Consider the following 27,524-nt stretch of genomic DNA (forward strand, 5'->3'; position numbering starts at 1 on the left):
ATGTAAATGTTCATTCATTGTCGGAACATAGGGTTTGTAAGTTTACAAATTTATTTTAACGTTTACATTTCATGTTTCACGCATGGCTTTTCTTACAATCCTAACAATTTACATATGGATTTTCTTACAATCCTAACGATATGTATATTCAACCTTTTTGGCAGCTATCTTGCTCCATACAAGTGGGGTTTCAGAAAATGCGGAACCGCAGATCACTCCAAAAGTAATGAATAATTAACGATCTGCTTAACGTGGACATATTTTATGCAGAGTAAACCCTCTTGCTTCACATATGCTTCTCTACTACTAGTACTACGGGTGACCAAATTCCGTCCAAAACAAACGACCACATAACTGGTTTGTAGGGTCACTGCGAGATATCTAGTCTTCGGAAATATGACACTTTTTCATCTGATTGCAGGTTGGATCGGTTATTTGCTTATTTGCCTGCTTGGTTTGATTTTGATCGCGTTTCTATGTTTTTGTCTTTACATAAAATATATTCATCTGAAATATGATCACATACCGGGACCACCAAGGGATAGGTGAGTCAGTATTATGTAACTTGAATATTTATTTTAAAATGCTTTAGCTAAATGTTAGTTTCAACTATATTGAGAGACGACATAACGCATCAGATTTGTTGATAAGGAACTACATTAGGTGAAAGTTGACCTCAACAGCCGTCAGGGTCGCTGTTTCACCTGCCTTTTTCCTTTTCACTAGGTGAAGGTATCACTCATGTCATAACCTCCTTATTTGTCATTTATGGATTAATTCGTCTCTTGTTCTCCCCCAGTTTTATATTTGGACATTTACCAACCATTCAGAGGGAGATGAGCAATGATCGAGTTGTCCACGACAAATTTCTGGAATGGTTTGTTGAATGCAACACACACATTGAATCAGGTGTTGTTTATCCTGGGACAATAAATAGAGATATATTTTATCTTTGACAGGTCTGAGACATATGGACCGGTCTACCGTATCAACGGTATGCATGTTGTGATGTTGTGTGTGACCTGTCCTGAAACCACCAAGGTAAACCTGATAAATTACTGTAATTATAATCTCTGATGGACTGACAATGTAAACATCGGGCCAAATAAGCAAGATTTTAGTTCTGGGTTAACCAAGATTAGGTTAATTATACATTTTACCATGTTCATTTCTGAAATTAAAGTGCTGTAAAATAACCCATTACCCCAATTCCCCCTTCAAACCAAACTGACACTTTGCTTTGTCTCCACAGGAAGTCCTGATGTCACCTAAGTACCCCAAAGACTCACTGTTCTACAAGCGTCTCTTCAACCTGTTTGGACAGAGGTGAGTCCTCTGTATAATTAGTGTTATCTAAATATACTTCCTACTACTATTTATTGTGTCAATGTTTTGGTTGGTACCAACTCTTTCAACACAATCCCTCCTAATGCTGGTTATCGCCATGCTGGTCACTGGTCAGTTTATTCAGTCTTAGGGTAAATACTCTGTTGTCCTTCTTCTTCATAGGTTTTTGGGAAGTGGCCTGGTCACAGCACAGAATCATGATGAGTGGTACAAACAGCGAAGAATAATGGACCCTGCCTTCAGCAGTCTGTAAGTCACTTATCCATTTCACATGGTGTAATAATCCATTGATGAATCCATCCAGCCATCCATCTGTTCATCCATCCATCATTGCTGTGTATTGTTAGGCACCTGCGGGGTCAGATGGGTGCGTTCAACGAGAGGGCAGAGAGGCTGATGGATAAACTGGCAGACATGGCTGACACCAACACAGCTGCCAACATGCAACACATGTTCAACTGTGTGACACTGGATGTCATCACTAAGGTAACGTTCACTTCCTGTTCCCCACAGATCCCCACACTGCACTTACAATTTATTCTCTCTGTTATAAAGCTACATTTGTTTGTATATCTGACTGTAAAATTGTCATAACAGGCAGTTTTTTGCTTATGACAACTGATAACACACTCATTACCTAAGCTATATACAATTTAGTCTCACCAAGCTAATGTGCTAGCTATAATTAGCATAACTAGAACCAGGAGTTTTACCTTATCATGTTGTCAATCCTCTGTTTTTATATCATCTGTAGGTGGCGTTTGGAGTGGAGCTGGATCTGCTGAATAAGAGTGACTCTCCGTTTCCCAACGCTATAGAGATGTGTCTGAAGGGAATAGTCCACTCTGTCAGAGACTTCACCTTCCAGGTAAATAATGCCATCAAGTATGTTAGTGATGCTTCTCGAGAATGATTGCTTATTGAATTTATCTATTTGAAATCCTACAGTTTCATCAGATCCTATTTTATAAGAAACAAATACAGTTAGAACATTGACACTCATGAACAGTTTGTTCTAGTCTCTTGTTGCCGTCCTTCCAAGTAGGAGGCCTGTAAGATGTGGCTAAATGCACCATAATGCGTTTTACAGAGTCACAGTCCCTAGATGGGGTTTAAATAAATGGTCGGATGTCATATCTCTAAAGATGTAGGATTTTATTTTGAGCCCGTTTGCTACACAAGGAAAATAATCCTGCAGCAACAGGAAATGTGAATTATTATGTGGATTATAATTAATGGACATTGTTTGTAGGGGTTGATACATTTTACATCAGGGCATATCAAGTCTGACATTTTTAAGTGGAAATTACAAACTTTACAAGCCTCTTTAAACATTCAATACACACATTTGCATTTCCTGATGCGCAGGAAAATTCACATAATTGAAAAAGAGTAATCAAATTTCGATCCTACATATGTAGTTCTACCCAAAGAACAAGAAGTTCATCAACGAGGTGAAGAAGTCTTGTCAGCTGCTGCGTTCGACAGGCAGACAGTGGATCAACGAGAGGAAAATGGCCGTCCAAAACGGAGAGGACGTTCCAAAAGACATCCTCACACAGATCCTCAAGACGGCTGGCAAAGGCATGTTGTAGTAGCCTGATCCTAGATCTGTTCGTGCCGTCTTGTCTTGAACAGTGGCAGGAGTTGGCAAGACGGCACAAACAGATCTGGGACCAGGCTAACATTGTAGACCTTTTACCTGTGACTCTGCATGTGACTTGCTAAAACAGTCCTTGCTAAAATAATGATATTATTGATGAGGTTCAGTAGCACCAGGGCCAGGTTAATGCAGGGACTTACAGGGGCTTAAGCCCCTGGGCCCAGGCCCATGGGGGGCCCAAGAGGCAGCAAAAAAATTAAAATAAATGATATTTTCAACAAGAAAAGGGAAATATATACAGTATATATTATTCAGACCCCTTGACTTTTTCTACATTTTGTTACATTACAGCCTTATTCTAAAATTGATTAAATCGTTTTTTCCCCCTCATCATTCTACACAAAATACCCCACAATGACATCACAATACCCCATAATGATGAAGCAAAAACAGGTTTTTAGAAATGTTAGCAATTTTTTAAATTTTTTTTAATATCACATTTACATAAGTATTCAGAACCTTTACTCAGTACTTTGTTGAAGCACCTTTGGCAGCAATTACAGCATGAAGTCTTCTTGGGTATGACGCTACAAGCTTGGCACACCTGTATTTGGGGAGTTTCTCCCATTCTTCTTAGCAGATCCTCTCGATCTCTGTCAGGTTGGATGGGGAGCGTCGGTGCACAGCTATTTTCAGGTCTCTCCAGAGATGTTCGATCGGGTTCAAGTCTGGACTCTGGCTGGGCCACTCAAGGACATTCAGAGACTTGTCCCGAAGCCACTCCTGTGTTGTCTTGGCTGTGTGCTTAGGGTCGTTATCCTGTTAGGGCTAGGGGGCAGTATTTACACGGCCGGATAAAAAACGTACCCGATTTAATCTGGTTATTACTACTGCCCAGAAACTAGAATATGCATATAATTATTGACTTTGGATAGAAAACACCCTAAAGTTTCTAAAACTGTTTGAATGGTGTCTGTGAGTATAACAGAACTCATATGGCAGGCAAAAACCTGAGAAGATTCTGTACAGGAAGTACCCTCTCTGACCATTCCTTGAGCTTCTTGGCTCTGTTTATTGAAAACTTAGGATTTTTGCTGTAACGTGACACTTCCTACGGCTCCCATAGGCTCTCAGAACCCGGGAAAAAGCTGAATGATGTAATTCCAGCCGCTGGCTGAAAAACTTTAGCGCCTTTGGCAAGTGGTCGATCAGAGGACCATCAGACTGAGGCTCGTGCACGGGGCGACACCATGAGAAATTGAAGTAATAGCATTTCTAAGGTATTTGAATAACGCGCCACAGGATTCCACTGGCTGTTACGTAGTTGGGACGATTTCGTCCCACCTACCCTAGAGAGATTATCCTGTTGGAAGGTGAACTTTCACCCCAGTCTGAGGTACTGAGTGCTCTGTATCAGGTTTTCATCAAGGATCTCTCTGTACTTTGCCCCGTTCATCTTTGCCTCGATCCTGACTAGTTTCCCAGTCCCTGCCGCTGAAAAACATGCTGCCTCCACCATGCTTCACCATAGGGATGGTGCCAGGTTTCCTCCAGACGTTACGCTTGGCATTCAGGCCAAATATTCCAGTCTTGGTTTCATCAGACCAGGGAATCTTGTTTCTCATGGTCTGAGAGTCTTTAGGTGCCTTTTGGAAAAATCCAAGCGGGCTGTCATGTGTCTTTTACTGAGGAGTGTCTTCTGTCTGGACACTCTACCTTAAAGGCCTTATTGGTGGAGTGCTGCAGAGATGGTTGTCCTTCTGGAAGGTTCTCCCATCTCCACAGATTAAAAAGTGTATATATATTTAATCTTTATTTAACCAGGTAGGCCAGTTGAGAACAAGTTCTCATTTACAACGGCGATCTGGCCAAGATAAAGCAAAGCAGTGCGACAAAAAACAACAACACAGAGTTACACATGGGATAAACAAAAGTACAGTCAATAACAATAGAGAAATATATATACAGTGTGTGCAAATGGAGTAAGGAGGTAAGGCAATAAATATGCCATGGTAGCGAAGTAATTACAATTTAGCAAATTAACACAGGAGTGATAGATGTGCAGATGATGATGTGCAAGTAGAAATACTGGTGCGCAAAATAGCAACAAAAAGTAAATAAAAACAATATGGGGATGAGGTAAGTAGTTGGATGGGCTATTTACAGATGGCTGTGTACAGCTGCAGCGATCGGCGAGCTGCTCAGATAGCTGATGCTTAAAGTTAGTGAGGGAGATGTAAGTCTCCAACTTCAGTGATTTTTGCAAATCGTTCCAGTCATTGGCAGCAGAGAACTGGAAGGAAAGGCGGCCAAAGATGGTGTTGGCTTTGGGGTTGACCAGTGAGATATACCTGCTGGAGCGAGTGCTATGGGTGGGTGTTGTTATGGTGACCAGTGAGCTGAGATAAGGCGGAGCTTTACCTAACAAAGACTTATAGATGACCTGGAGCCAGAGGGTCTGGCGTCGAATATGTAGCGAGGGCCAGCCGACGAGAGCATACAGGTCGCAGTGGTGGGTGGTACATGGGGCTTTGGTGACAAAACGGATGGCACTGTGATAGACTGCATCCAATTTATTGAGTAGAGTGTTGGAGGCTATTATGTAAATGACATCGCCGAAGTCGAGGATCGGTCGGATAGTCAGTTTTACGAGGGTATGTTTGGCAGCATGAGTGAAGGAGACTTTGTTGCAAAATAGGAAGCCGATTCTAGATTTAATTTTGGATTGGAGATGCTTAATATGAGTCTGGAAGGAGAGTTTACAGTCTAGCCAGACACCGAGTTATTTGTAGTTGTCCACATATTCTAAGTCAGAACCGTCCAGAGTAGTGATGCTAGTCGGGCAGGCGGGTGCGGGCAGCGATCGGTTGAAGAGCATGGCCAGCCGTAGAGAAATGGATTTATCGGTGGTGACAGTGTTTCCTAGCCTCAGTGCACTGGGCAGCTGGGAGGAGTTGCTCTTATTCTCCATGGACTTTACAGTGTCCCAGAACTTTTTTGAGTTAGAGCTGCAGGATGCACATTTCTATTTGAAAAAGCTAGCCTTTGCTTTCCTAACTGACTGTGTGTATTGGTTCCTGACTTCCCTGAAAAGTTGCATATCGCTGGGACTATTCGATGCTAGTGCAGTACGCCACAGGATGTTTTTGTGCTGGTCGAGGGCAGTCAGGTCTGGAGTGAACCAAGGGCTATATCTGTTCTTAGTTCAATTTTTTTTGAAAGGGGCATGCTTATTTAAGATGGTGAGAAAATTACTTTTAAAGAACAACCAGGCATCCTCTACTAATGGGATGAGGTCAATATCCTTCCAGGATACCCGGGCCAGGTCGATTAGAAAGGCCTGTTCGTAGAAGTGTTTTAGGGAGCTTTTTGACAGTGATGAGGGGTGGTCGTTTGACTATGGACCCATAATGGATGCAGGCAATGAGGCAGTGATCGCTGAGATCCTGATTGAAAACATCAGAGGTGTATTTGGAGGGCAAGTTGGTTATGATAATATCTATGAGGGTGTCCATGTTTACGGATTTAGGGTTGTACCTGGTGGGTTCCTTGATAATTTGTGTGAGATTGAGGGCATCGAGCTTAGATTGTAGGACGTCCGGGGTGTTAAGCATATCCCAATTTAGGTCACCTAGCAGAACGAACTCTGAAGATAAATAGGGGGCAATCAATTCACATATGGTGTCCAGGGCACAGCTGGGAGCTGAGGGGGGTCTATAGCAGGCGGCAACAGTGAGAGACTTATTTCTGGCGAGATACATTTTTAAAATTAGAAGCTCGAACTGTTTAGGCATAGACCTGGAAAGTTTAACAGAACTTTGCAGGCTATCTCTGCAGTAGATTGCAACTCCTCCCCTTTTGGCAGTTCTATCTCAACGGGAAATGTCTGTAGTTGGGGATGGAAATCTCAGAATTTTTGGTGGCCTTCCTAAGCCAGCATTCAGACACGGAAAGGACATCAGGGTTGGCGGTGTACACTAAAGCAGTGAGTAAAACAAACTTAGGAAGGAGGCTTCTGATGTTAACATGCATGAAACCAAGGCTTTTTTATGGTTACAGAAGTCAACAAATGAGAGTGCCTGAGGACACACAGGGCCTGTGTTAACCCCCACATCACCTGAGGAACAGTGGAGGAGTAGGATGATGGTACGGCTAAAGACTATCAAAACTGGTCATCTAGTGCGTTGTGGACAGAGAATAAAAGGAGCAGATTTCTGTGCGTGGTAGAATAGATTCAGGGCATAATGTACAGACAGGGGTATGGTGGGGTGCGGGTACAGTGGAGGTAAACCCAGGCATTGATTGACGATGAGAGAGGTTGCATCTCTGGAGGCACTAGTTATGCTAGGTGAGGTCACCGCATGTGTGGGAGGTGGAACAAAAGAGGTATCTGAGGCATGTTGTGTGGGGCTAGGCATATTATACAAGGCATATTGACATTAGAGAGAGACATAAAGCGAGGCATAAAGCAATCACAGGTGTTGATTGGGAGAGCTAGCTAAGACAACAACGGGTAAGACAACAACAGCTAATCAGCTAAGACAACAACAACAGGTAAAATGGCAATGAATGGGCAGAAAGGGTCGGCTAACTACACACACGGCCTGAATTCGAGGCTGGGGCCGACAGATAAACAAAATAAACAAAATGGAGTACCGTGATTAATGAACAGTCCAGCGGGCATCAGCTATGTAGCCAGGTGATCATAGGGTCCAGTGAACAGCAATAGATGAAACAGGGAAGCCGTTAGGTAGTTGTTACTGCGCTAGCAAGCGGGAGACATGGTGAACATAAAGATATCAAATCAAGTTTAATTGTCACGTGCGCCGAATACAATAGGTGTAGTAGACCTTACAGTGAAATGCTTACTTACAGGCTCTAACCAATAGTGCAAAAAAGGTGTTAGTTGAACAATAGATAAGTAAAGAAATAAAACAACAGTAAAAAGACAGGCTATATACAGTAGCGAGGCTATAAAAGTAGCGAGGCTACATACAGACACCGGATAGTCAGGCCGATTGAGGTAGTATGTACATGTAGATATGGTTAAAGTGACTGTGCATATATGATGAACAGAGAGTAGCAGTAGCGTAAAAGAGGGGTTGGCGGGTGGTGGATGGGACACAACGCAGATAGCCCGGTTAGCCAATGTGCGGGAGCACTGGTTGGTCGGCTCAATTGAGGTAGTATGTACATGAATGTATAGTTAAAGTGACTATGCATATATGATAAACAGAGAGTAGCAGCAGCGTAAAAAGAGGGGTTGGGGGGGCACACAATGCAAATACTCCGGGTAGCCATTTGATTACCTGTTCAGGAGTCTTATGGCTTGGGGGTAAAAACTGTTGAGAAGCCTTTTTGTCCTAGACTTGGCACTCCGGTACCGCTTGCAATGCGGTAATAGAGAGAACAGTCTATGACTGGGGTGGCTGGGGTCTTTGACAATTTTTAGGGCCTTCCTCTGACATCGCCTGGTGTAGAGGTCCTGGGTGGCAGGCAGCTTAGCCCCAGTGATAAACTGGGCCGTACTCTGTAGTTCCTTGCAGTCAGAAGTCGAGCAATTTCCGTACCAGGCAGTGATGCAACCAGTCAGGATGCAGGCCGGGGCTAGCAGAAGCGTCTTCACCGACGTCCGGCAAAGGCCCGGTTGAGGGCACAATGGATGGAATTACGTCGGCAGACCAGTCGTGATGGATCGGCGGGGCTCCGTGTGTCACGCCCTGACCTGAGAGGGACGTTTTTCTATGTTTAGTTAGGTCAGGGTGTGATATGGGGTGGGCATTCTATGTATTGTATTTCTTTGTTTTGGCCGAGTATGGTTCCTTTCTTTGTTTAAGTGTTTCGATATATATACTTACCACGCTGCGCTTTGGTCTACTCTTCCTACCACCAATGAGAACCGTTACACTGTGTCGACAAAGGGTCCAGGACAATTGGCAAAAGAGGTATTGCAGCTGGAGTAGTTTCGTTTGCAAGCTAGATGAACTCAAGAACGAAATTCAGAGTGACCATTGGGTTCTTGGTCACCTCCCTGACCAAGGCCCTTTTCCCCCGATCAGTTTGGCCAGGCGGCCAGCTCTAGGAAAAGTCTTGGTGGTTCCAAACTTCTTCCATTTAAGAATGATAGAGGCCACTGTGTTCTTGGGGACCTTCAATGCTGCAGACATTTTTTGGAAGCCTTCCCTAGATCTGTGCCACGTCACAATCCTGTCTCAGAGCTCTATGGGCAATTATTTCGACCTCATGGCTTGTTTTTTACTCTGACATGCACTGTCAACTGTGGGACCTTATATAGATGTGTGCCTTTCCAAATCATGTCCAATCAATTGAATTTACCACAGGTGGACTCCAATCAAGTTATAGAAACCTCTCAAGGATGATCAATGGAAACAGGATGCATCTGAGCTCAATTCCGAGTCTCATAGCAAAGGGTTTGAATACTTATGTAAATAAGCTATTTCTGTTTTTTATTTTTAATACATTTGCAAAATATTAAAAAAATCGGTTTTTGCTTTCTTTTCTTTTTACAATTTATATATAGAATAATAGTGAAGACATAAGAACTATGTAATAACACACACCACCCTTTGTCTTGATGACAGCTTTGCAAGCTCTTGGCATTCTCTCAACCAGCTTCATTAAGTAGTGTCGTGGTGCTACGTAACACCAAAAGATTGGGAAACAGTTGTTGTGTCTGGACCATCATGAAATGGGAATACTGTATATTATCAAATCAGTTCTCTAGGTTTAATTATTACGTGCAATATTCTGAGTAGATAGCTCGCCATCACGGGCTAGCTATTTTGACACCCACCAAGTTTAGCCCTCACCAAAGTCAGATTTACTATAAGAAAAATTGGATTACCTTTGCTGTTCTTCGTCAGAATGCACTCCCGGGACTTCTACTTCAATAACAAATGTTGGTTTGGTTCCAAATAATCCATAGTTATATCCAAATAGCGGCGTTTTGTTGTGCGTTCAAGATACTATCCGAAGGGTGACGAAGGGTTACGCGCCCGAAGCGTTTCGTGACAAAAGAATTCTAAATATTCCATTACCGTACTTCGAAGCATGTCAACCGCTGTTTAAAATCAATTTTTATGCGATTTTTCTTGTAAAAAAGTAATAATATTCCGACCGGGAAACCCTGTTTTCGTTCAAAGACTGAAAATAAAAACATGGAGTCTTGTCGTGCACGCGCCCCCAGTCTCATTGTTCTCAGATCGACCACTATCCAAATGCGCTACTGTTTTTCAGCAATGGCCTGCAAAGGCATCATTCAACGTTCTGCCGCCTTCTGAGAGCCTATGGGAGCTGTAGTAAGTGTCACGTTACAGCAGAGATCCTCAGTTTTCAATAAAGAGAGTGTAGAAGGCCAAGAAATGGTCAGAGAGGGCACTTCCTGTAAGGAATCTTCTCAGGTTTTGGCCTGCCAAATGAGTTCTGTTATACTCACAGACACCATTCAAACAGTTTTAGAAACTTTGGAGTGTTTTCTATCCAAAGCTAATAAGTATATGCATATTCTAGTTTCTGGGCAGGAGTAATAATCAGATTAAATTGGGTACGTTTTTTTATCCGGCCATGAAAATACTGCCCCCTATCCATAACAGGTTAAATACCCACGGACCATTCCCACATTTTCAAAAATAGAAATATTGTTTAATCCTCCAATTTTGGGGAATAGGAGTTGAACAAAGAGATGCTCTTTGTTCCATAGGTTTATGTCCCATTTCTTTCTGCATGACCAGGAATGTAGGACCTGTTGTAAAGTCATAAAACTTGTGGTGTGAAAGAGGGGGGAGCTACGATATACAGCCCAAAGGGCCATGTCGTGACAGTAGTCACCTGGAATGCATTTCTATTAACAGGTTTGCTTTGTTAATTTGTGTTGTGACAAGGCAGGGGTGGTATACAGAAGATAGCCATGTTTGGCTATCTTCTGTATACAGCTCAAATAAGCATAGAGAAATGACAGTTCATCATTACTTTAAGACATGAAGGTCAGTGTACGGGTGGAAATCTGTCCTTTGGTCTGATGAGTCCAAATTTGAGAGTTTTTTGATTCCAACTGCCGTGACTTTGTGAAACGCAGATGAAGAAAACGGATAATCTTCGCATGTGTGGTTCCCACCGTGAAGCATGGAGGAGGAGGTGTGATGGTGCTTTGCTTATGACACTGTCTGTGATTTATTTAGAATTCAAGGCACACTTAACCAGCATGGCTACCACAGCATTCTGCAGCGATACGCCATCCCATCTGGTTTGCGCTTAGTGGGACTATCATTTGTTTTTCAATAGGACAATGACCCAAAACACACCTGGCTGTGTAAGGGCTATTTAACCAAGAAGGAGAGTAATGGAGTGCTGCATCAGATCTGGCCTACAAAATCACCCGACCTCAATCCAACTGAGATGGATTGGGATGAGTTGGACCGCAGAGTGAAGGAATAGCAGCCAACAAGTGCTCAGCATATGTGGGAACTCCTTCAAGACTGTTGGAAAAGCATTCCTCATGAAGCTGGTTGAGAGAATGCCAAGAGTGTGCAAAGCTTCATAAAGGCAAAGGGTGGCTATTTTGAAGAATCTAAAATATGACATGTATTTTGATTTTTTCATTAACACTTTTTTGGTTACTACATGATTCCATATGTGTTATTTCATACTTTTGATGTCTTCACTATTATTATACAGTACAAATAAAGAAAAACCCTTGAATGAGTAGTTGTGTTCAAACTTTTGACTGGTACTGTATATATTATAGATTTTTTATTATTTTTATACTGAAACTGCCAACCACATGAGGATTCAGGAGCTCTCAATGAGTATAGACAGCCTGCTGCTGCCTGCTGCCGCTCTGTTAATCGTCAGATGGAGGGAGGAGAGGAGGTGGGGGGGTAACTGGCTGCCCTGCCTTAATTGGATAACTGATTAATACAAAAAAATAATAATAAGCTGCAAGCCTAAGCCCATACATAAGGCAAATAATTTTTTTTTTAAAAGAACGTTATTTTTAAAATATATTTAAAATATATTTTTTGATCCAACCTCAGGATCCCGCTTTCAATGTTCAAAATACACCAGAGAGCATAATTTAGCCGCAGAGGATCAATAGTTTAAAAACAATTGATTTGGGTTACATTTTTATCACAAGCACATACAAGAAATTGCCAAAATAAAGGAAACACCAATGTAGTGTCTTAAAAGTGTGTTTGGCACGGGGCCTATAAGTTCTTAATCGGGCCCTGAGTAGCACTATTGTCTCAATGCTGTAAACTGATATATTTCCATCATTTCAGAGGAAAACATAGCAAACGATGATGAGGAGCTTATGCTGGACAACTTTGTGACGTTCTTCATTGCGGGTACGTCTCCCTGAAACAAGCGCTATTCTTTCTTTTATTCCATCTTAGTAATATAGTTTTTCCCGCACAATTGAAGTTTGAAGAAACAAAAGTGACAGTGCTTTTGTTTTAATCTTGACAGGGCAAGAGACAACAGCCAATCAACTAGCTTTTGCCGTCATGGAACTGGGAAGGCTGCCAGAGATATTGACGAAGTAGGTATCACGCCCTGAACTTTTTCACCTGTCCTTGTGATTGTCTCCACCCCTCCAGGTGTCGCTTATTTTCCCCAGTGTATTTATCCTTGTGTTTCCTGTCTCTCCGTGCTAGTTTGTACTATCAAGGCACAAGGTGAGACCAAAATGCAGACACAGGAGGCAGATGGTTGCAGTCTTACAATGTTCATTCATCCAAAGGGGTAGGCAAGAGAATGGTTATGGACAGGCAAAAAGGTCAAAACCAGATCAGAGTCCAGGAGGTACAGAGTGGCAGACAGGCTCGTGGTCAGGCAGGTGGGTACAATGTCCAAAAACAGGCAAGGGTCAAAACCGGGAGGACTAGAAAAAGGAGAATGCAAAAAGCAGGAGAACGGGAAAACCGCTGGTTGACTTGGAAACATACAAGACGAACTGCCACAGAGAGACAGGAAACACAGGGATAAATACACTGGGGAAAATAAGCGACACCTGGAGGGGGTGGAGACAATCACAAGGACAGGTGAAAAAGATCAGGGAGTGAGTTACCCCCAGGGACGCCACTTGGCGGTGGAAATCGGTGATGAGGGCCGGGTCCAAGATGTCTTTAGCAGGAACCCAGCACCTCTCCTCCGGGCCATAACCCTCCCAGTCAACCAGGTACTGGAAACCCCTGCCCCGTGGTCGAACCTTCAGGAGGTGTCTCACCGTATACGCTGGCTGGCCACCAATAACCCGGGGGGGGGGGGAGGGATGGGCCTGGAGACAGAAGAGAAAGGACAGTGAGACACAGGCTTAATCCTAGACACATGGAAGGTAGGATGAATACGGAGTGTACGGGGTAACACAAGATGGACAGCAGTGGAACTCAGGACTCTGGAGATAGGAAAAGGACCAATGAACTGGGGAGACAGCTTGCGGGACTCTACGTGAAGGGGCAGATCCCAAGTGGAAAGCCATACCCTCTGCCCAATTTGGTAGCTGGGGTCCGGCGGCGGTCCGCTTGTCGACAATACCTGGAGTTGGTCTTGAGAATAGCCGCCCTGGCTCTTCTCCAGGTACGTTGACAGTGGCGGACAAACATCTGGGCCGAGGGTACGCTGACCTCCTGCTCTTGTTCAGGGAAGAGTGGAGGCTGATACCCCATGGAGCACTCAAAAGGGGAGAGTCCCGTGGCAGAACTGGGAAGAGTGTTCCGGGCATTCTCCACCCAGACCAGTTGACGGCTTCAAGTAGTGGGGTTAGTTGAGACCAGGCACCTTAAGGTGGTCCCCAGGTCTTGGTTAGCTCGCTCCGACTGACCGTTAGTTTGGGGATGGAATCCGGATGACAGGCTGGCCAATGACCCAATAAGGGTGCAGAATGCCTTCCAGAACTGAGACGAGATCTGAGGACCCCGATCGGAGACCATGTCTACCGGGAGTCCATGGACCCGGAAGACATGCTGCACCACAAGCTGAGCCGTCTCCTTGGCAGAAGGTAGTTTGGGGAGAAGGATGAAATGGGCGGCCTTGGAGAACCGGTCGACTACCGTTAGAATGACAGTGTTGCCATCAGACGGAGGGAGCCCAGTGACAAAGTCCAGAGATATGAGACCAGGGATGATGAGGAACCGGTATTGGCTGCAGGGGGACAGAAGGAGCTTGCCGTGGAGTCTTGTTTTGAGCACACACAGTGCATGCGTTGACGAAGGCAGAGATGTCAGGGACCATTGTCGGCCACCAGAAACATTGTCGAAGGAAGGCTAGTGTACGACGGGGTCCTGGATGACAGGTCAGCCTGGAGGAATGAGCCCATTCCAGGACCCGGGTCCAGACTGGGTTAGGGACAAACAGCCGGTTAGCCGGGCCCCCTTCAGGTCCAGGTTGGGAGCATTGCGCCTCGCGAACCAGGTTCTCAATACCCCAATCCACAGTGGCAGCAAGGCATGAGGTAGGGAGAATGGTTTCGGAAGTCGAGGGTGTGGCAGAGGAACTGTATAGGCAGGAGAGAGCATCAGGCTTCACATTTTTAGACCCAGGACGGTAGGAAATGGTAAAGTTGAATCTGGTAAACAGGAGGCCCCACCGGGCCTGCCTTGAGTTGAGGCTCTTGGCTGAATGGAGATATTTCAAGTTATGGTCGGTCCAGACCAGGAATGACTGTTCTGCTCCTTCCAGCCAGTGCCTCCACTCCTCCAATACCATCTTCACCGCCAGGAGTTCTCAGTTGTCAACATCATAGTTCCTCTCAGCAGGGTTGAGAGGATGGAACAGGAAGGCACAGGGATGAAGCAGGGATGGTCCTGGGCAGATTTCTGGGACAGAAACATCTGAAGCATCCACTTCCACCACAAATTGACACGAGGGGTCCGGATGGATGAGGATGAGTGCTGTTGTGAACCGATGCTTCAGGTCCACAAAGGCTTTGTCGACAGCTGGAGACCATTTGAACGGTACCTTGGGGGAGGTGAGTGCCGACAGGGGCACCGCCAGGGTGCTGTAATCCCGAATGAAACGGAGGTAGAAGTTTGCACACGCAAGAAACCGTTGCAACTGCACTCTGGACGTTGGTTGAGGCCAATCCACCACTGCTTTCACCTTTCCAGGATGTATTTGAACATTGCCCTCAGCAATGACATATCCCAGAAAGGTGATAGAGGAATGACATATCCCAGAAAGGTGATAGATATTGTGGAACTCACACTTCTCGGCTTTCACGAACAATTGGTTCTCCAGGAGGCGCTGAAGGACCTGTCTGACATGGAATACATGTTCTGGGGCAGATCGGGTATAAAATAGCCCCAGAGTCAATGAGCACTCGGAGAGACTTAGATTGGTCTCCCCACAGCACAAGAGCAAAAAGGGATGTGCGGGTGATGGGAATTAGGGGACTCCCAGTCTGACTCACAATAGTACTGGTACCCACTAGAGACAATGGTTTCCTAATAGGGCAGGTAGCTATAAAATGTCCTGCCCCTCCACAGTACAGACAACAGTTATTATTCATCCTCTGTGAGCACTCCCAAACTGATAGCCTAGTTCTTCCCAAATGCATAGGCTCAGGAGTATCCAAATCACCCGTCGAGAGAGCTCGGGTGACTTCGACTCCTCTCGGAAAAGCTGCCTTCGGAAACTTCCGGATTCCATAGGAGGTGAACATATAGGGTGCACGAGTGTGCCTGAGACCAGACCTCCTCTCACTCTTGCGTTCCCTTAGGTGTCCATCAATTTGACTGGTTAACGCGATAAGAGAGTCGAGGTCCACCGGCATTTCCTGAGCAGCTAGCTCATCCTTTACCTCCTCAGATAATTAGTGCAAAAAAGTATCGAAAAGAGTCTCGGGATTCCAGGCACTCTCGGCGGCCAACGTGCGAAGGTCCACCACGTAGTCCGCCACACTACGGGAGTTTTGACGTAAGTCAAGCAGTTTGCTGGCTACCTTTCTCCCGGATACCGGAGACTCAAACTTCTCACCTCTGCCATGAATTCCTCCAAATGACCGCAAATGGCAGATTGTTGTTCCCAAACTGCCGTAGCCTGGGAGAGCGCCCTTCCCGACATTAGCGTAATTATATGCGCTATTTTTAATCGGTCTGAAGAAAACGAAGATGGCTGTAGCTCAAAAATAAGCCAGCACTGAGAAAGAAAACCCCGGCAGGTACCAGGATTCCCCGAATATCGCTCTGGAGGAGATAAGCGGGGTTCACGGGGAGTTGGAATAGGCTGTACAATCTCACCACAGATAGGGGAAAAAATTACTGGGTGGTTGGGGTTTTTCAGAGGTGGCAGACAGTCTGAGCTAACTCCCTGATTTGCTCCATAATAGCCTTTAACCCATGGTCGTGGCTTTCCGTCAAGGAACTGAGCCCTTCCAAAAGGCCCTGTAGCAACTCCTGATGTCTCCCAATGGTGGCTCCCTGCAGGGAGACAGCTTGGCAGAGCTGATCCATGTCTGCTGGGTCTGTCATGGCCAGTTCATACTATCAAGGCACAAGGCAAGACCCAAATGCAGACACAGGAGGCAGATGGTTGGAGTCTTACAATGTTTATTAATCCAAAGGGGTAGGCAAGAGAATGGTCATGGACAGGCAAAAGTTCAAAACCAGATCAGAGTCCAGGAGGCACAGAGTGGCAGACAGGCTCGTGGTCAATGCAGGCGAATGGTCAGGCAGGCGGGTACAAAGTCCAGAAAAAGCCAAGGGTCAAAACCGGGAGGACTAGATAAAGGAGAATGCAAAAAGCAGGAGAACGGTAAAAACGCTGGTTGACTTGGAAATATACAAGACGAACTGGCACAGAGAGACAGGAAACACAGGGATAAATACACTGGGGAAAACAAGCGACACCTGGAGGGGGTGGAGACAATCACAAGGACAGGTGAAACAGATCAGGGCGTGACAGTAGGACTTGTTTTCATAATTTATATTTTGGTTATTGATCATTTCTGTAATAAAAACAGGTTGGTTGAGTTTGTGAGTGTCTCTGACCTCTCCAGGGTGAGGCAGGAAGTGGACGATGTCCTCGGGATGAAACAGGAAATCAACTTCGACGACCTGGGGAAAATGACCTACCTGTCTCAGGTAAATGATCTACCTGTCCCATGTCCGTTTTGTGTTATCTTGTCATTACTAATTACTAGTATACTATTTCATACTATACAAATAAAAATACTGCAAAGTTGCTTAGGAGCTAGAAGCAGAGCTGCCATTTCTGTCGGTGCCATCTCAACTATACTTGTACTATGTTTACAGCAGTTAACTGTGTGACCAACTGGATGTAAACCCGGTTCGTCTGAATGCTACAAGACTGTATTAGCTGGCTGAGCTAAAGCCTATTACATCCCACTGGGCAACAACTGGTTCAGTCAACATTGTTTCCACGTCATTTCAACTAAAAAACATCTATGCGATGACGTTGAATCAACGTGGAAAACTGATTTGATTTGCATAAAGACATAAGGCCATTTTGTCTTTTTGCACCCAACTTTTAACCTAAATCCAATGACATGGTGAAATGTTTTGTTGATTTCAAGTTGAATTTACGTTTACAACTAAATCAAATGTAAATCAAAACTAGATGTTGAATTGACGTCTGTGACCAGTGTGATTTAGCTCAGGGAGCTAACGCAAGTGTTCAAGTCTCAGGTCAGGTAACTCTTCACATGGTTAATTAATCAGCATGGTGTGTTTGATTCATATCATCTCCCCCCGTTAGGTTTTGAAGGAGACTCTAAGGTTGTACCCTACAGCACCAGGCACTTCTCGCTTTATCCCCAACGACATCGTCATCAACGGCATCCCCATCCCAGCAGGAGTCACATGCGTCGTGAGTAGTCACTTCAAAAACAATGTGGATGAGTGATGCGTGTTGTTGTATGACAATATCTCTAAGTTTAGTTGTGGTGTTAACATGTGATACGCTGTGGTACCTCAATGTAGTGAAGGAATGAAGTGTCCTTGTCCAAGCCAGTATGGCTCATACCTCAATGTAGTAAAGGAATGAAGTAGCCTTGTCTAAGCCAGTATGGCTCATACCTCAATGTAGTAAAGGAATGAAGTAGCCTTGTCTAGGCCCGTATGGCTCATACCTCAATGTAGTAAAGGAATGAAGTAGCCTTGTCTAGCCAGTATGGCTCATACCTCAATGTAGTAAAGGAATGAAGTAGCCTTGTCTAAGCCAGTATGGCTCATACCTCAATGTAGTAAAGGAATGAAGTGGCCACGTCTAAGCCAGTATGGCTCATACCTCAATGTAGTAAAGGAATGAAGTGGCCACGTCTAAGCCAGTATGGCTCATGCCTTGACTTTTTTTCTGTTACAAAAATAAAATGTCTCAAAACACCATGATTGTGTAATGAAACCATGACAGGTATTGCACCTAAGCTGAGATCTGTGTGTTTGAATGTAAAATGTTAATACACAGAATGTGTTTTAAAACAGAAGTGTAGGAACTCTGAAACACCCAGAGTGGTTTTTCAACTTGAATATTGGTGTGTGAAAACACTTTTTGGGGTTTCATGTGAATGGCAGCATCAAAACTCAAAAATGTATTTTTTTCTCATACAATCAATGGTTTAGAAATACAAATGGTTTATAGCCTAAATATTGATTGATGATAAGGGCCTATGGATAATTTTTTGGGTGGAATTCCACCTCTATTCTTTTAATGCTTTATTTAGACGGGGCAGTAACATGGCACATTTTGCGCTCCAGAGTGGAGTGCTTGAGGCATCACTACAGACCCGGGTTTGATCCCGGGCTGTGTCGCAGCCGGCTGTGACCGGGAGACCCATGAGGCAGCACACAATTGGCCCAGCGTCGTCGGGAGGGTTTGGCCGGACGTGATGTTCTTGTCCCATCGCGCTTTAGCGGCTACTGTGGCTGGCTGGGCGCATGCACGCTGACCCGGTCGCCAGTTGTATGGTGCTTCCTCCGACACATTGGTGCGGTTTGCTTCCGGGTTAAGCAAGCAGTGTGTCAAGAAGCAGTGCGGCTTGGCAGGGTCATGTTTCGGAGGACTGATGGGTCTCGACCTTCGCCTCTCCCGAGTTCGTACAGGAGTTGCAGCGATGGGACAAGACTGTAACTACCAATTAGGGAGAAAAGGGGTGTAAAAAGTTAATAATAAATAAAAATACATGGTACATTTAGTTGAAATTTTACCCACTCGGCCACTCAGCGTAGCCTAGTGGCTAGAGCGTTGGACTAGTAACTGAAAGGTTGCAAGTTCAAATCCCCGAGCCAACAAGGTATAAGTCTGTCGTTCTACCCCTGAACAAGGCAGTTAACCCACTGTTCCTAGGCTGTCATTGAAAATAAGAATTTGTTCTTAACTGATTTGCCTAGTTAAATAAAGGTAAAATAAATAAATAAATAAAACACTAATAAATTATACTGGGCTGAATTGAAATTGAATCTAAGAAACCAACATATATTTAGTTAAAATGAATGCAAGTCGTGTCGAGCCTGTGGTCTAGAGGTAACACACCTGGTTTAGACAGGTCACCCCTTGCCCACTGTAGACCAGCGTTCAATTCCCCACCCCTTCAGTCTGTTTCTCCCACCTGTCTGTATCCCCTCTGTCGTTTCAGAACTGTCTCAATAAAGTCAAAGTACCAACAAATGTATACAAGTTATTTCAAGGATTGGTTAATTTCATTTTACCAAATTAATGTAAATCCAATTTAATGAACAATTAATCCACCTGGATTATTTACATTGATCCCCCCCTTTGTTTTTACACTGCTACTTGCTGTTTACTATCTATGCATAGTCACTAAGAAATTACCTTGACTAACCTGTATCCCCGCACATTGACTCAGTAGCCCTACCCCCTGTATATAGCCTCGTTATTGTTATGTACATTTATTGTGTTACTTTTAGATTGATTTGATTCATTTTACTTTAGTTTATTTAGTAAATAACTCTATTTCTTAAAACTGTATTGTTGGTTAAGGGCTTGTAAGTAAGCATTTCACAGTAAGGACTTGTTGTATTCGGCGCATGTGACAAATTTGATTTGATTTAATATGTTACTCAAAATGTAATCATCTTTTATGAGGATAACCAAAGTGAGAGACAATAGATTGATTGAACTCATTGGAAGTCTTTGGTTTTAATCACGTTGCATTTCTTATCTTGACGCATGACTCTGTTTTTAGAGGATTGTGGGTAATTCAAAATTTTTAGACTATGATTCTTTCACACAATGTTGTTTACATGTTTGAAGAAAGAAGCCTATATTTCTATATTGGTATTAAGCAGTTTGTTGTGTAATGGATCATGATGAGCGGATATCAAAACTGTCAGGCAATTTGACGTTCATTGAGGACAGCACCCATTCCCACATTCGTGCGTTTCAGTGGAAGAGGCAACTGCAGAGTCCTCGGTTCTGCAGTTCAACCTGCAGTTACTGCTGGTGGTTTGAACACTGTGCTTGACAATGCCTGCCAAAATGGTATACAGTATCATGGTAAATGATCAAATACATAACACAATGTTTAACATTAAGACACCAGATAAAGGGATCTAATTCTGCACTAGACAGGATTCGAAACATCAAAATAGTGTTTAACCTTTTCTGTTAGTGCTCCCAGTCCCTGGCAAGGTGTTGCACAATATTTGATTTAGTGGTGTTACAACACACCATGTTATGTGTGTCAATACTCCATCAAAGATAAGGTTGGTGGCAGCTCAGTTGGCACTAGTTTGTGTTGCAATATTGATGTTACTCATATTGATGTTACACAGGAAACAGAAACCAGTTGTTACTTTATTAATGTGCTGGTTGACAACATGCCTAGTAAAGTTAGCTTAACTATATATCTATATAGTATAGTACTATATATCACAATATTTGATTCAGTGCTGTTACAACACACCATGTATTATTTCAAAACATCTCAGGATGATGTGTTTAAATACTCCAGCAAAGATATGGTTTTGTCTCCTTCAAGTTGGTGGCAGCTCAGTTGCCACTAGTTTAGGTGTTACAATTCCCTTCATTTTAACAGTGTAGTCAACACCTCAGAACTCATTTTATTTCCTAAACTGTCTTAAATCTTTTGTTTGCCCCTATCTTGTCTGTTTACAGTTCAATTCGTATGTCTGTGGAAGGTTGGATAAGTTCTTTGAGGACCCGCTGAAGTTTGACCCAGAGAGGTTCCATCCAGACGCTGCCAAGTAAGTCACACGATACGTTTTTATTGTTTTATTGTTTCTTTACAACATTTGAATTGATTAAAGCAGAACTGAACTCGAGAATCAACTTCTCTCATTGAAAAAGGCATATGTGACATCGATATTAGCCAGAAACATTTCTTCCAGTGCCAAAATTGACTAAAAAGTGCAAGTAGGTTAATTTAAGTCTGTATCGTCCAAAAAAGGAGTTGTGAGATTTGTGTACAAGAGTTCATCATTACTTACATGGGGGTTGGGTTTTGATTTCCCCCACTAACACGGGATAAACAGCTGCGGTGAGTGTGCTCTATCCAATGGTACGGCACAACACACAGACAGTGAGACAGACCTGCCCAGCAGCACAGCGGATCGGACTTTGTTTACATAAGACAACAAGTTATGCATTTTATACTGCACCAAACAACTTAGCTAGATGTAAAATTGCGCGACTAAAACCTTGTCGACAAAAATGCCTTAATTAATAACATCTTTCTTGAGTTATCTTAGATTCATTCTGACTATTTTGAGGATACACCCCCCTAATTTCTCTTAATGAGCAACAGAAAAACACATTTGGAATCTGTGTGTTCAGTCACTCTTTAAGAGCTAACAGACATGTTGTGTTTGTTTCTGTCCTGAAGACCCTATTACTGCTACTACCCCTTCGCCCTGGGACCACGCTCATGTCTGGGACAGACCTTCGCACAGGTGAGCAGACTGTCCATATGAAATACATTGAAACAACTTTATTTGAGAGTGTTCTCTGCTGATCCTATTATCCATCCTAGTTAGATTACTCCTGGACTTCTGCCTCCAATATAGACTTCTTTTTTTTTTATAGTTGAGCACACCAGATTTGTCATCCTTTAAACAGATCTGTTGTTCACAGATGGAGGCCAAGGTAGTGATGGCCAAGCTGCTCCAGAGGTTTGACTTCAGCCTGCTGCCTGGCCAGTCCTTTGACGTCCTGGACACTGGGTCTTTGAGACCAAAGAGTGGAGTGGTGTGTAACATCAGACACAGAGGACAGACACCCGCAGCCTGACCTGACTGGGACCTGAACATGACTAGCACTTCTCTATAACTTGTCTTATTCCTTATACTTCCTAGTGGAGCAAATAGCCTCTGTCTTATTAAAATATCTAGCTATTTTTTATGAAAATGGATTTTGAACAATTATGTTTATTTTTTGTATCAATGGTGAAATAATATAATCAAGCAATAAGGCCCGACGGGGTGTGGTATATGGCTAATATACCACGGCTAAGGGCCGTTCTTATGCACAACACGGAGTGCCTGGACACAGCCCTTAGCCGTGGTATATTGGCCATATATCACAAATCCCTGAGGTGCCTTATTGTTATTATAAACTGGTTACCAACGTAATTAGAGCAGTAAAAATAAATGTTTTGTAAATACCCGTGGTATATGGTCTGATATACCACAGTTTTCAGCCAATCAGCATAAGGGCTCAAACCACCCAGTTTATAATATCTTAAATATAACGGTTCTATGTGATGAAGAGAGTTACTAGGACAGACTTGACATAGGAGTGTTTGTATTTGTACTGATTCCTTGTTGCTTAATACACCCTTATCATGTTGTTGCTCTGCAGTATACCATTTATCACATAATAAAAAGAGATTTATAAAGTAATATATTAACTTCTTTGATGAACTTCCTAACCAACATTACCACAGTGCATCTGTTGGAGTGAATTTACTATATTTTAATAAAATAATTGACCAAACATCACTGAGCTCCAGAAAGTTACAATACTTTTGTCCACAAGGTCATCACTGTGAACCTGCAGATTCTCATGTTTTGAATCTTTCTTATAAACACCCATATTTATTTTACTAGGCAAGTCAGTTAAGAACAAATTCTTATTTTCATTGACGGCTTAGTGGGTTAACTGCCTTGTTCAGGGGCAGAACGACAGATTTGTACCTTGTCAGCTCAGGGATTCAATCTAGCAACCTCTTGGTTACTAGTCCAATGCTCTAACCACTAGGCTACCTGCTGCCCCATATAACCTCTAGATGGGTCATTTTAGACACCTCTTGACTGAATAGCAAGTGGAAGAGGTCTGTCTATCTTTTATGATGGGTGACATTGTGAAAAGTCAATCAGGTGTGATATTTATTTTTCTCTGTAGCCTCAGCTTTGATGTTTCTTCATGAATTAGTCCAAAGTTTGGAAATGGTGTATCCATTGTTGGAATTGGGTCAACATGCCAGTGCAAGGATGTGTAGACTAAAGCTAACATTTGCAAATAGCAATTAAGAGGGCTATGCCATTCAGTTGACTAAAAGAAAGAGTGCTTCATTGTGTTACTTTAATAACATGTTTATAGACAACCAACAATGCAGTTTTAAGAAAATACCAAAGAAAAGTAAGAGATAAGAATAACAAATAATTAACGAGCAGCAGTAATGTGCCAATGTGCGGGGGCACCGGTGTCGAGGTAATTGAGGTAATATGTACATGTAGGTAGAGTTATTAAAGTGACTAGATAATAGATAATGCAAGTAGTCTGGGTAGCCATTTGATTAGATGTTCAGGAGTTTAATGGCTTGGGGGTAGAAGCTGTTTAAAAGCCTCTTGGACCTAGACTTGGCGCCGAGCAGACTATGACTACGCTGGCTGGTGTCATCATGTTTATAACATGGTTATAGCAGATCATATAGAAATCATAGATGTAATCATGCTGTAGTTTTCAAAATGAACCATTGACAAGGTTGTTTTAGAAAAAAATACTAAAAAGTATCTAGTGGTCTATTTTCATAATTATTCTGTTGAATTTCTATTCCTGTCTCAAATCAACTGGAACTGACCATTTCAATTACAGATTGTTATTTTCAAAACAGACCCATTTTATTAATTATATTGATAATGCATGTATTTTCACCTCATAACGTGTGAAGTTCCTTATTGGCCCATTCTTTGCATGGAGTTGGCACGCTCTCCATCTCTCTACCTGGCTGCGTCTTGATTGGCCGTCTTGACCGAGATCCTAGTGTACCATTTCAAACCCGAGTCTGCGCTACTCTACAGTCTGCGGAAGCGGGGGAGGACCGTGCAAATTATCAACGAGCTCCGGGATTCAATCCGCTGCCAAGGCACTCACTCACCAGTCACCACTTCGGGGAAAAAAGGCTTATCTTTGAAAGAGCTCGAGCACTGTGTCTGTTGTAAAATTCGTTCGTTTCCGTTGTCTCGGAAAAGCAACATGCTGGTATAGTAAATATAGGACTAAGAATAGTTTTTTTATTCCTTGCAAGCGCACATTTCTGTTGGATTTTTATCGGAATAATTCTATATTTTCGTTATTTTCTTCCACGGTGGAACGTGCGGAGCACGACGTGCACATGTGTTGGGATGCTCAGGGTTCTCCTGACGGTTCTCAGATGAGTGATGGAGATTTGATCAGTAAACATTCGCTTGTTTTGTTTTTACACAATATATACACAATTTATGAACGAATGAAAAAATACCAAGAAGCACTGCAAAGATTGGACAGGGATCTTTTTTGAAAGAGTTGTGCCTGCAGTCTTCTGCATGGTTGCCACAGCCAACATCTCATTGCCATTCTAATTTGTTTAATTGAACTTTTCCATCCGAAGTGCCACTCTTAGCATCATTTCCGTATCATGTATTCACATTTCAATACAATTCCACAATTGAGACTCGGCTAGTTTAGCCTAAAAATCCATCTTATTTCCGTACCGTTATTGGACCGAGGAGAGAGCACAGACCCGACGGAGAAATGGCTAAAAACCCGTCCGAGGGACCCAATGAGCCAGATCTGAATCAGCTACCGGACGAAGAGCTGCTGCAATGGGGCAAGGAGCAGCTGGTCAACAGACTAAGGAGAGTGGACAGCGAGAAGTTATACCTGATGATCGAGCACGGCAACATGATGAAAGACGTTAACCGGAGGCTGCAGGTGCACCTGCATGAGATCCGCAACCTGAAGGAGATCAACCAGAAGCTCCAGGACGACAACAACGAGCTCCGCGAGCTCTGCTGCTTCCTAGACGACGACCGGCAGAAGGGCAAGAAGCTGTCCCGGGAGTGGCAGCGGTTTGGCCGGTACTCCGCGAACGCCATGTGGAAGGAGGTGGGCACCTACCAGCTAAAGCTCAAAGAGCTCGAGGCCAACCAGGAGACAGTGGTGCGCGACAACACGGACCTGAAGGAGATCATCTTCATGCTGGATGAAGAGAGGAACGGAGCCGGTTCCCGGAGCTCCATAGACTCTCAGTCCAGCCTCACCAACCTGAACGGCGGGACAGGGATAGTTCGGGACTTCGGGGATGGCAGTAGTACCTCCAGCACTGGGAGCGCAGGTAGCCCCGACCACCACCACAGCCACAACCACATACACAAGCTGCCCGCGGAGAGGGAAGGCAAGCTGGGCAGCACCTTCCAGAGGAGGTCCATGGATGACCTGTCAGCGCCACACCATCACAGGAGCATCCCTAATGGACTCAATGGTAAGTTTATACACCTGTAATACACACCTGCCATACACTTTTAATGGCCTACATCAGTCCACACATCTGTATGCACCTGTACACACCTGTACACACCTGTACATAGGCCATCTCAATGATCCATACCAGCCGGGTGTGAGCTGGGATGTTAAATGCATAGGAGAACGGGGGATATCATTATTATTGATATTTGTACTGCATTGTTGAGGGAGCTTGCAAGTAAGCATTTCGCTGCACTGAATACCTGCTGTAAACTAAGTACTTTTTAAGATTTGAATTAGACGTTCCACCAGCAGTAGGGACTAAAAAAGCAGAGCCATCACTATATGACTCTGAGACAGACTGACCCTTCAGACAGACTGACCTTTCAGACAGACCGACCATTCAGACAGACCGACCCTTCAGACAGACCGACCATTCAGACAGACCGACCATTCAGACAGACTGACCCTTCAGACAGACTGACCTTTCAGACAGACTGACCCTTCAGACAGACTGACCATTCAGACAGACTGACCCTTCAGACAGACTGACCATTCAGACAGACCGACCATTCAGACAGACTGACCTTCAGACAGACTGACCCTTCAGACAGACTGACCATTCAGACAGACTGACCCTTCAGACAGACTGACCCTTCAGACAGACCGACCATTCAGACAGACCGACCCTTCAGACAGACCGACCCTTCAGACAGACCGACCATTCAGACAGACTGACCCTTCAGACAGACCGACCATTCAGACAGACCGACCATTCAGACAGACTGACCATTCAGACAGACTGACCCTTCAGACAGACTGACCCTTCAGACAGACTGACCATTCAGACAGACTGACCCTTCAGACAGACTGACCTTTCAGACAGACTGACCCTTCAGACAGACTGACCTTTCAGACAGACTGACCATTCAGACAGACTGACCATTCAGACAGACTGACCCTTCAGACAGACCGACCATTCAGACAGACCGACCATTCAGACAGACTGACCATTCAGACAGACTGACCCTTCAGACAGACTGACCATTCAGACAGACTGACCCTTCAGACAGACTGACCTTTCAGACAGACTGACCCTTCAGACAGACTGACCTTTCAGACAGACTGACCATTCAGACAGACTGACCATTCAGACAGACTGACCTTTCAGACAGACTGACCTTTCAGACAGACTGACCTTTCAGACAGACTGACCCTTCAGACAGACTGACCTTTCAGACAGACTGACCCTTCAGACAGACTGACCCTTCAGACAGACTGACCATTCAGACAGACCGACCATTCAGACAGACTGACCCTTCAGACAGACTGACCATTCAGACAGACTGACCATCTATCATAACACAGAGACGTTGGACAGTGATGCTGCCCAGGCCTGAGTACCCCTCCCTCCTCCAGACGGATCCAGTCAAGGCCCGCACAGCAGTGGATCAACCTGCCATATGACTGACTGTTTTTCTCCCCGACAGACAGCCAGCAACATATGTGTCGGACTAAACTATTATTATTGTTGTGATTACCTAACTGCTGCTGTGTTTAAATCCTCTTCTCATCCTGACATGAAGTCATGATTGGGATGCTTACTGTAACACATGTACACACACACACACACACACACACACACACACACACACACACACACACACACACACACACACACACACACACACACACACACACACACACACACACACACACACACACAATGGATGCCTAAGTAGCCTCTTCAGTGTCCTACCATCAGATTGATGTGTGGTGAATTAGGTCACTGAGTATCACGGCCCTGAAGGAAGAAGAACAGACTATTTTAATCGCTTTTAGAAGGGCTCAGGCAAATAGATTTTGGATGAGTTCACTGATTATCACTGTTGTCTTT

The 27,524-nt window shown here is 44.0% G+C and overlaps 2 protein-coding genes across 3 annotated transcripts in view; both read left to right on the plus strand.

The window, feature by feature from the left end:
- The first annotated feature begins 272 nt into the window (after positions 1-272).
- LOC115175114 (cholesterol 24-hydroxylase-like) lies at positions 273-22,309 on the plus strand. The gene is made up of 15 exons (XM_029734313.1): positions 273-545; positions 800-877; positions 960-1,041; positions 1,253-1,326; positions 1,510-1,596; positions 1,695-1,833; positions 2,102-2,215; positions 2,769-2,931; positions 12,250-12,315; positions 12,437-12,509; positions 16,965-17,049; positions 17,684-17,794; positions 21,062-21,150; positions 21,789-21,855; positions 22,037-22,309. The coding sequence occupies exons 1-15, from the start codon at positions 397-399 to the stop codon at positions 22,190-22,192; spliced, it is 1,533 nt and encodes a 510-aa protein (XP_029590173.1). The 5' UTR covers positions 273-396; the 3' UTR covers positions 22,193-22,309.
- Positions 22,310-24,186: 1,877 nt separating this feature from the next.
- ccdc85cb (coiled-coil domain containing 85C, b) overlaps positions 24,187-27,524 on the plus strand; it is a 95,373-nt gene continuing 92,035 nt past the window's right edge. For both annotated transcript variants that reach the window (XM_029734323.1, XM_029734324.1), the window contains exon 1: positions 24,187-25,646. In XM_029734323.1, coding sequence (XP_029590183.1) covers positions 24,917-25,646 — 730 coding nt within the window. In that variant the 5' untranslated portion in view covers positions 24,187-24,916. The remainder of the gene's footprint in view (positions 25,647-27,524) is intronic.

The sequence above is a fragment of the Salmo trutta genome, chromosome 35 (genome assembly GCF_901001165.1).
Source record: "Salmo trutta chromosome 35, fSalTru1.1, whole genome shotgun sequence".
NCBI lineage: Eukaryota > Metazoa > Chordata > Actinopteri > Salmoniformes > Salmonidae > Salmo > Salmo trutta.